General features: G+C 43.9%; 1 protein-coding gene across 1 annotated transcript in view; it reads left to right on the forward strand.

Annotated features, from left to right (window-relative positions):
* Positions 1 to 10,614, forward strand: part of LOC116945028 (erlin-2-B-like) — a 46,339-nt gene extending 35,725 nt beyond the window's left edge. Inside the window, exons 11-12 of the mRNA XM_032959094.2 lie at positions 219 to 298; positions 3,949 to 10,614. Of these exons, the coding sequence (XP_032814985.1) occupies positions 219 to 298; positions 3,949 to 4,179 (311 nt within the window). The 3' untranslated portion in view covers positions 4,180 to 10,614. The remainder of the gene's footprint in view (positions 1 to 218; positions 299 to 3,948) is intronic.
* Positions 10,615 to 11,119: the final 505 nt, after the last annotated feature.

An 11,119-nucleotide genomic window follows, 5' to 3' on the forward strand; every position in this document is an offset into this window, starting at 1 on the left:
TTAATTTTTGCCTTTTAATTTGCTAGGTTGTACATGGACATTCACATTTACCATCATAATCGGGAGCTATTGGCCGATCCTTTGCTGTAAAACATGTTGGTTGATTTACTACAAAATCCTAACGCCTTGAATGGATAGAAGTGATAAACATTGCAGAAGGAAGCGTTGGGCCGCATGTTTCATCGAACTCTTGTGGTGTGTGTGTGCGTGTCGCTCAGACACTGCATTCCTTGCTCGGCAGACGACAAAGGCCGACGCAGAGTACTACACGGCGCTGAAGACTGCAGAATCTAACAAGGTGAAGTGCGTGCTTGGAGTAGAGATGCAGTGGTTTGCACGCTACAGTATGGACACAGTGACTCGCGCCGAATTCCTCCATGAGAACAACACGAGTGGCAATTCGTATCTGAATCTGGTGTCCACCTACCCTGGGTTAACTCGGCCTAAATTAGGCACCCCTGTGCTTAAACCCCAGGATCTGGGCAGTGGTGGTTCAACAATCTATACAGAGGCACAACGTGATGAGTTTTTATTTGTCAGTCACGTGGCTACCTCAATGCGCACGGGGCTTTTGAACCCAGTTTACTCGGCAAATTTGCCCTGGTGAGAGTGACCGGTGTTCGTGGTTAAGTCACCGATGTTGTAATCTCTCTGCAAAAGCTCCGTATTTTGACAAGCGCTCCCATGTGCAAACTAGTCTCTCATTCCCATTCATGGCGTTCTCAATTGCCTTGCTTTAATAAAAAAATCCCAATCGTATTTCTGTTATGTGGTCAATGCTGTTACCTACTTGCACAATCCGCTGTTGGATAAAGAGCCGTCACATTCTGTGCATCATCTGGCTGGGTGGCTGCCATGATTTTCTCGCTTGACTCACAATTGGAATGTCGTGATTTAAAACCCCAGTGTGGGGTTTACTCGCTTTATCATCGCTCCTGATGTTGATCAAATGAGTACTGCATTTCGATTTAAAGCTTTCGTGACTGCAAGGATTCATCTTCTTTGGTTCTTTCAGTAAAGTCACGTAGAATGAGAATAAAATAGTAATAAAATAATAAAATAAAGCAGTAAAATTCTCGCAATGTTATTGTTTTATTTTATTATTTTATTCTCATTCTACGTGACTTTACCGAAAGAACCAAAGAAGAGTACTGCATTGTTGAACGTCAACAGTAGTCATCGTGCGGAATGGCTGGCCTCCCACCTTGACAATGTGGAATTTTCAGGGAGATAATTTTTGCTATTTTTTTGCTGGGTAACAAATAATAGGAGGACCAGTGGCACGATGATTCGTGCATTTCCCTATGAACCCAGTAACCTGAGTTCAAAGCCTGGCCATGGATAACAGTAGTGGTGAATGGTGTCTGAACTGGTTCCAGGGCCTTGTCCTCTCATTGCCAACCTGCACTGATTAGTGTGGTGAATTCAGGATGGTTAAACAACTCCCTTGACTGACACGGTGTGATTAAACCATGGAGAAGGGAAGTGACAAAGAGCTGTTATATAACAGTGTAATAATGAGTACAATCGGACCCCTGGGAATCGTGGCTTCGCATGAGACTCGCGTTTATAATTCGTTTAATTCCACAGTTAAGGATTAAAACAGCCCATCAGTCCGTAGGTGTCAATAAAATGAATACTACTTTCTGAGAACTCAACATCGACCGTCCTTACAGACAGAAAGGTGGAATTTCCACTGCTTGTTTTAGGGCTCCCGATTAAGAGGAGTGCTGCTCCTGTTGCTTATTTCAGTGGAGAGACGCTTTCTTTATACCTTCGACTTTCTACAGGAGTATCACTTTGCGGAATATGTTCTTTCGTTCATTTCGCAATCCGCTTGTCCTGGTGAGGGTCGCGGCGGCAGCACGTTGAGTAGGACGGTCCAGACTTTCCTTTCCCTGGAGACGGACTCTAGCTGTACAGTGAGGGAAAAAAGTATTTGATCCCCTGCTGAATTTGTATGTTTGCCCACTGACAAATAAATGATCAGTCTATAATTTTAATGGTAGGTTTATTTGAACAGTGAGAGACAGAATAACAACAACAAAATCCAGAAAAACGCATGTCAAAAATGTTATAAATTTATTTGCATTTTAATGAGGGAAATAAGTATTTGACCCCTCTGCAAAACATGACTTAGTACTTGGTGGCAAAACCCTTGTTGGCAATCACAGAGGTCAGACTTTTCTTGTAGTTGGCCACCAGGTTTGCACACATCTCAGGAGGGATTTTGTCCCACTCCTCTTTGCAGATCTTCTCCAAGTCATTAAGGTTTTGAGGCTGTTGTTTGGCAACTCGAACCTTCAGCTCCCTCCGCAGATTTTCTATGGGATTAAGGTCTGGAGACTGGCTAGGCCACTCCAGGACCTTAATGTGCTTCTTCTTGAGCCACTCCTTTGTTGCCTTGGCCGTGTGTTTTGGGTCATTGTCATGCTGGAATACCCATCCACGACCCATTTTCAATGCCCTGGCTGAGGGAAGGAGGTTCTCACCCAAGATTTGATGGTACATGGCCCCGTCCATCGTCCCTTTGATGCGGTGAAGTTGTCCTGTCCCCATAGCAGAAAAACACCCCCAAAGCATAATGTTTCCACCTCCATGTTTGACGGTGGGGATGGTGTTCTTGGGGTCATAGGCAGCATTCCTCCTCCTCCAAACACGGCGAGTTGAGTTGATGCCAAAGAGCTCCATTTTGGTCTCATCTGACCACAACACTTTCACCCACTTGTCCTCTGAATCATTCAGATGTTGATTGGCACACTTCAGACGGGCATGTATATGTGCTTTCTTGAGCAGGGGCACCTTGCGGGCGCTGCAGGATTTCAGTCCTTCACGGCGTAGTGTGTTACCAATTGTTTTCTTGGTGACTATGGTCCCAGCTGCCTTGAGATCATTGACAAGATCCTCCCGTGTAGTTCTGGGCTGATTCCTCACCGTTCTCATGATCATTGCAACTCCACGAGGTGAGATCTTGCATGGAGCCCCAGGCCGAGGGAGATTGACAGTTTATTTGTGTTTCTTCCATTTGCGAATAATCGCACCAACTGTTGTCACCTTCTCACCAAGCTGCTTGGCAATGGTCTTGTAGCCCATTCCAGCCTTGTGTAGGTCTACAATCTTGTCCCTGACATCCTTGGAGAGCTCTTTGGTCTTGGCCATGGTGGAGAGTTTGGAATCTGATTGATTGATTGCTTCTGTTGACAGGTGCCTTTTATACAGGTAACAAGCTAAGATTAGGAGCACTCCCTTTGAGAGTGTGCTCCTAATCTCAGCTCATTACCTGTATAAAAGACACCTGGAAGCCAGAAATCTTTCTGATTGAGAGGGGGTCAAATACTTATTTCCCTCATTAAAATGAAAATCAATTAATAACATTTGACATGCGTTTTTCTGGATTTTTTGTTGTTGTTATTCTGTCTCTTCACTGTTCAAATAAACCTGCCATTAAAATTATAGACTGATCATTTCTTTGTCAGTGGGCAAACGTACAAAATCAGCAGGGGATCAAATACTTTTTCCCCTCACTGTACATTACTATACACTACACTACTATACAGTACTATACACAGACTCTAGCTCTTCCTGCGGAATTCCCGGGTGTTCCCAGGCCAGCCGAGTGACATAGTCCCGCCAGCGTGTCCACGGCTGGCCCCGGGGTCTTCACGAAATATGTTGTCAACAGTAATTGCCTTGTGGAGAAATAGGCCCCACCTGATGACTGTCAAAGTCACACAACTAGCTTAGGACCACCAAAATAAATGAGCCCTGGCCTATTCCCGTTTTAGCGGCAAAACGCTTTGACGTTCATCTCTCTGCGTTTAAAGTGGGACTGACAAAACATCCCAATTCGGGGGGCGGGGCGGGGGGGGCTTTTCAGTGAGGTTTTCATGGATAAATAAATGCTTGTGCTTGTATGGTCACTGATTTGTCACCGCTGCGTGAGCGTAGGTGAAGCTGACGCCCCAGTTTCTGGAGCTCATGCGGTACCAGGCCATCTCCGCAAACGCCAAGGTCTACTTTGGCCGCGACATCCCCAGCATGTTTCTGGACGGCATGATGCTGGGCGCCCGCGGTGGACAACCACCCACCAGCGGGGGGCAGCAACGGGATGCCTCGACCGCCGAGGGCTCTCCTGGCGACTCCCAGGCCTCGCCGCAGCAGCAGCAGCAGCAGCACTAACGGCGGAATGAATGACATCCGATGCAAGCGACAGCTTGCACGGAAAGATTATCCTAGAATCTGCGAGGATTGACGCATCGTAAGATTATTCCTACGCTGAACGAAGGGTGCAAGAGTTGACGTGTCAAAGAAATGACTTTCACATTGAATGACATCTACGCGGAGAGACATCTACACCGAGTGATTTTTAACAGTGACTCGTGTGGGAATGACTTGCTGGTTGAATTCTGCATTGATTGGCATCTCGGCTGGATTTCTTTAAAGACAAAATATAAAAAAATACAAGAGTTGACTGCTAGAAGAAATTACATCAACTAGGAATGACCTCTATAGTGCATTATCTTTTTTTGCAGTGACATCTCGGCTGAATGAGTTGACACGTATACCGATTAATGTCTGTATGAATTTACATCAATAAGGACTGACATTTTTAACAAGTGATTTCTATAACAAACGTAAAATGACGTCTAGGGACAAACATACACAGACGCACCTGGAGTTTCACGACGTGAGGACTGCGCGACATTGAGACAAACACGACGCCACTAAATCGGAACGGCAAGACAAAAGGGGGGTGGGTGGGGGGGCGGGAACTGTGCTAAATGACGACCTGGCACACGCAGTTGTGGTGGTGTCGGCACCACACACCCTGTCCCAAACCAATAAACGGCCGCCTCGGCAAAGGCTGGGCGACAACGCGGTGAGGGCGCTGTCGCCAAACTCGGGAATAACCGTGGGCGCAGAGGTAATGGAAACGGCACAGAACATTCGTGTGCACGTGTTTCTGCGGGAAAAAAATGAAAAATGTCTTGAATGGTAACTCTGAATCGGTTACCTTTTTTTTTTTCCCCGCTTCACCAGGATCGTATACAGCGTTAGGATTCTACATCGATCCTTCTCCCCATGTTAACCCGCTCAAGGAGAAACTGGAAGATAACAGAAAATGCACCAGTTATTTCGTAACATGATTCGATTTCCTGCAGTGTATATGCAATTTTAGTCTTTGTGCACTGATGCTGCAATACATTATTTTCGTCAATGAAGCTGCGCCTTGTGGTGTTTCTCAAATTATGCCCAACGCCTTGATTTTGGAACAACTGTAATCAACTCTCAAAACTGTTGTTTTGAAAGGCGCCTTTCTTAAAGCAATGCGCCGATGTATAATTTATCATTCTCCGAAAAAAACTTGGGAAATCCATGCCTGTCAACCCATATGGTTTACCCTTCCTCCCCCCCCCCCCCCCCGTATTCTTGTACAGAAAAATTGAGTTTTCAGGTCCATACGGCGTACAGCCGTTTCAATACGGGCACAAACACATTTTTTCGTCTGTGTTTCTCCCTTATGATCGGACTTCTTTGTTTGATGAACGTTGAGATTTATAAGGGCACGGGGGTGACCAATAAGGTCTGAATTGAGCTGTAAAAATGTAGGCACTGAAAAGGGGTTGACAGGTTAATCTGAACCGTAACTTAGATGCTGTGTTAGCTTTCATCCATGATGCCGGGCTGAACAGGTAACGTGTATTCTTTTTTTTAAGATTGGGATGTTTAGATAGTCTCTTATTTGACGAGGTAGAGAATTCCACATGGTTGGGGCCATATAAGCAAAAGAATGGGCCCGGAATGTATGTTAACACTCTGAGGATGTATAGCCATTGTGACACCCACCTCATAAGCAGTTAACTACTTGTAGGAGGCCATACACAAGTCATACACAAGTAGGATTCTAATAAGCTGTGTGAAATTGCAGTGTTCTTTCCTCGTATGCATTGGGGTTTTTTCCCCCATACACTAGTTTCTGCCCACACAAAAATAGAACTCAAAGGAACCCGCGAAACATCCCAAGCACGTCCTTTCTGAGTATTGTCATCCATTGACTTTCCCGGGTAAACAAAGATAACATTGTTTTTCGTAGAGTGTTTTTGCTGTGAGCAAAGCACGAGAGTAGCAAAAATAATGTTATGAATTTCAATTCCTGTGCGGGATCAACTCGGCCATCCTTCCAGGGCCAATGAATACCATTTGTGGGAAGTTACACTTGGTCATCCCATGAAGAGACTTCCACCATGTGAATGTGGAATTTCCTCCGCTGGCTAAGGGCCACCACGAATGGAGACGATTACTGCCCCAGTGGGGATGTCGGGTTTGATTGCCTTGACCTGTGGAGTCTATACACTGTACAGCTGCCGTAATTTACATCGTACTCGCAAGCTCCGTTCAGCAGTGAGCAGCCAATGCCGCCAATGAAAGGAAATTCCTCATGCACTTTGCGGCTTACGACACCAAGTGGCGAATCCGAGTAAGCCATTGTGCGCCCAGCCATTGGATACACATGGACCCATTCCCCCTGTGATCGCCAAACCCTCCAAAAGCCCGGTTATTCTCCGTAACACCATGGCGCAAGGGAAAGACGTGCGAGTGAATATCTCAAAATGGTTGAGCTTTTGAAAATTAAGATTAATGTAACTGTTGTAAACATTGAGCACTCCAGTGTGGGGTGGGCCCTGCAGTGTGTATCGCGTGTGCGGCCTCGGGTTCCCATTGCTTGTAAGACACTGTGCGTGCGATGGTGCTGGGGTTGTGAAAGGGGCGAATGTAGCTGCATTAATGCTGAATACACCAGGTAAGAATGCAGTTTAAATATACATTTTCCCAACGCATAGGTCCCGTAATGAGTAGGGATTAGTGTTTTAGATTTGGAGCTTTCCTGACTGCAAGCATTCATACTCATTGTTTTTTTCGGTAAAGTCACGTAGGTAAAATAAAAGAAAACAACTAAATTAAATCACGACGTTTCGGAGGCAACACAAGCTTCCGTCTTCGGGTGGAATAGTACTGATGTGACTTACCGAAAAAAACAAAGAGTAGGATTAGTATTGGTTCTTTCGGTAAAGTCACGTCGAATGGGGATAAAATAATAAAAATAAAAATTCTCACGATGTTTCGGAGGCAACACAAGCTTCCGTCTTCAGGTGGGATAGTCACAGCAAGATCGCTGATCAAGAATAACACTAGGATTGGTGTTATATACTAGGATTAGTGTTATTCTTACTCGTTTGCGTTGTGTTTGTCATTCCAAATTTTGCTGCAAAATTCTGTGCTTGCCGAATGCATGCAATCTTCCTAGGCTATTGCTATACTCAAACACTAAACAGCTACTCAAATGACTTTTTTCTCCTAGGGTTTAATGAGGCCGTGGGCTTTAATTATTGCTAATTGGAAGTCCCCCAGCCGTTTTTGCTGTGTGGTGCGGATAGGTTGTGGTCTGAGGTTTAGTGCTCTTTTTAGTTAATTCATTGAGCCATATGTAATATCTATTTTGAAGTCTGATTCGATGTTTTCTTATTCTCGTAGATACTATATAATTAATATCTTAGCTGTGTAACAATGCATAGTCCTGTCCACTGGGCCAGTTTCTACAAAGGCAGTAAGTTTGATTGTTGCTGCTGCTGCCCAGTAATGTCTGTGGAGCCGATCAAAGCGTGCCGTTTTCTGTAAAGTGGATATTAAAGAACTTGTAGATCATTCACAAGATTGGGCCATTTTGTGTCGGTGTAAGATCTCAAATTTGAAAATTACCTCCATATTGTTAAATGGCAGAAGTGGTTGATGACGGTGTCAGGAGCACCATCCTGGGTTCAAATCTTACATTCCGGTCTGAAATTAAATTATCTGCCCAGATTCGCAATACATGAAGAATGTAACAATCATTTCAATTACTTTGAAATGGTTAAACATGTATCGGACGACTTAACGCGGTGAACCATGCTCCGCAAGCAGGTCTTTGAGGAGTTGCCGTGTTGTACCATCCATCTGCAGTCTTTCCTCATGTTGACAAGGTTCTCCTGTTTGTGGGAAGATTGTCAGTGCAATGCGCTTTTCTTGGCCTCTTTCCATTGATGGGTATCAATGTTGGAACATAATTTTGCTTCAATGTCCCAACATAGTAAACGCAATGGCAGATGCATTTCCGCAACGTCTGTGCATCTTTTGAAAAGGCGTGAATCTCCCGGTGCAGTTTTTCACCCCCCCCCCCCCCCCGAGTACATTCAGCCACTCATTTTCATTGGAACACGGACGTTAACAATGTTCTATATCTGAAAAAAGCGTTTGTTAAAGGAGTTATAAAATGTCATGAATGAACGCTTGGTGGAGCCCTTGAGTTAACCTGGATTGAACAGTGCCTTCTTCGAGGTTGTCCTCTGGATAGACTTGCCATCTCCAGGGCTACTTCAAAGCCACCTGTGGAGATGATCGCCATCCCACGCCAGCTCTTGTTTTGGGTGCACAACTACCATCCGGTTGAGTACATTGGGCCCTTGCAGTCCACACGTAGCTCAATGTTGAGTGATTCTCACCTATATGCAAGCTTTTATCAAGGGTCCGATTGTCTCAAGCCTATACATCTGGGTGCCTGCGGAACGGAGGAATAACGGTGCATACGAGGGAAAGGTTCTTGAAAACGCGGTGCCACGCTTAATAATCGGCGGCGAGCTGATCCCATAACTATGTACTGGGTGATGTATAATTGCATTGTTGGTGTTAGGAAATAGCATATGAAACAAAAAATAAGTTCCAGCCCTTTTGTGAATTTAGTGTTGGGCTAAAAAAAAAAATCTTCTCTCAGACAAATTTGTATAATAGTCGTTTCTACTTTATGGTTGGCCAGAATGCATTATATTATGTTCTGTCATTACTATAGGCTGTAATAAGTTAATGGTGGATAAATGCACACCTTCAGCTGCCCCTTACTGTAATTATAATTTGTTGTGGTCTATGCCAGGTTTGCGCCATGCGTTTCCTCCATCGTGAACTGTAAAATGCCTCAGAATATTGGGCTGCACTTGCCTCTGTCCGTTTGTTTCCCAGCTGCCTGGCCATAAAGAAAATACGTGGAACTGCAGAGGTTACAACAACAGACACTGTTATGAGGAGGATATTGTTCTTGAATCCAGTAGAATAAGAGATGTTGATGGAAATGAGGGACCTGATCCACTTGACTTCACACAGCCAGTCGTATGCCTGCTGTGTCAAAGCTGCGAAAGCATCTTCAAGAATGCAACACACGATTGGAAATCATTATCGGTCGTGCACGACTGCTTGTTGCAAATGTAGACTTTTGTTCTGAGGCAAATGGATCGATCAAGCAAGGCAGCTTGGGTTTTGAACATTTGAATGTTTAGTTGTCGTTTAAAGGCTGGGCTGAATTATTCTGTTGCTAAAGTTGGCACCTTTGCCGTGATGTATTGTCTTTTCATTTAATTTCACCGTTCACAGCATGGCAAATGTGTTGCTTTATAGGAACTGCAACATTTAAAATTGGTCATGCTGCCGGCTGCGTTATTTTTCATTTTTGTAGGGGGTTTGTTTTCTTAATTTAAGTAGTAAGTAAAAGTAAGTTATTGGTTTCTTGATAAAAAAAAAATCATTTGAATAAGATGGCTGCTTTGTTGTGTCTGTGGCTTAAAATTCAGCTATAGGAGAAACACATTTTTCGCTAAGCAAAGTGTTACATTTTCAGTGACATGACCACTTGACATTCCAGATTTGAACCACCATTTCTATCCAGTGAGGGTTTGTTTAAAATTATCATCCCGCAGTACAAGTAAAAAAAATGCGGTCTCTGTCATGTATTGTAAATTATTTAAATGTTTTTGGGTCTTCATCGGAGTGAATTAGTTTCCCTTGGACTCAAATTATACAAAATAAAGAGTCCACGCCGATCTGACACTTAAATAAATTAGTTCAGTATAATCCACAAGAACATACATTTGTTTTAAATTTCCTCATTTAAAAGTTGCGAGTAACCTATTTGGTTTTACCCCGTGGAAGAAACCTGCCCTCATCAATCTACATTTCAAGCCCAAAAAAGTGGTTTTGTGTTTCCATAGCTTTAGATTTATGCATCCTTAAAATTCCTTTAGATTTGTATTGTTTTCAACTACAAATGTGTTATTGTGAGAATGTAAAAAAACGGTCTGGTTTCACGTCTTAAGTGAATGGCCACCACCGAAGCCACAGTTCAGTGACATCTCAGTAAAAGTTGCGATGTGGAATTGAGCTTGTTGTGAAAAGCTCATGGGAAATCTTTAATGTTGGTGACTTGATTGGTGTTTTGTTGTGCCGACTGACGCAGCGAGTGAATGCTTTTCATTTAAATCCTGCTATTTTAATTTTCTGCCTCTGCAAAATGCTACTTTTTTATCCATCGGTGACAAACATGAGGACTGCTTGTGATCTTATAAAAGACACGCTTATAGAGTCGGTAGTTACCTTTTGGATTTTCTCCGTTGTGCTTTGTTATCGCTTAATTTGGTGTCTGGTGGGTTTTTGACGTCTTTATGACGATTTGGGGTTTGTTTTGAAGGGGCTTGAATGGGTGATCAAGATTCATCTCACCCAAAAGTGGCTTAATAAAAACTAGGGTTGTTAAAATTGTGTTTTTGTTTTTACATTAATTATTGGTACACCCCCTCCCCGGTAAAAACCGGTTTGCCTCGTGAAGCAACGTCTCGAGAAATAAACACAACCTCGTCACCATTTTATTTAAATTGAGAAACGGCGTCAGCTGCGGAAGTGAGGATCGTTGGCACCGTTGGATTTGCTATCCAGGGGTTGTCGGTTCGATTCCATCTCCCCGCCCCGCCGCGACAGTTGAAACAATGGAGCAGGTTTCTTAAAACTACCCTCCCCTCCTCGTTCCCCTCGATGTGTACACCGCAGCCAGCTGATCGCCAGGTCACGTGTGGTGGGATAAAGTGTGGGTACACTCGCCTTCCTACTAAAAAAACATACGTTTGCTGATTCCTAGCTTTCAGAACCATTGTTCGAGCCTCAAATCGGTTACCGGTTTACTGGTTACCATTTGACAACCATGATAAAAACATCGGTCTCTTACGCATTGTAAATACACACTCTGGATTCTTCGACTTCAAAGAAA

The sequence above is a fragment of the Petromyzon marinus genome, chromosome 22 (assembly GCF_048934315.1).
Source record: "Petromyzon marinus isolate PM22_M1 ecotype Great Lakes invasive population chromosome 22, UKy_Petmar_22M1.pri1.0, whole genome shotgun sequence".
NCBI lineage: Eukaryota > Metazoa > Chordata > Hyperoartia > Petromyzontiformes > Petromyzontidae > Petromyzon > Petromyzon marinus.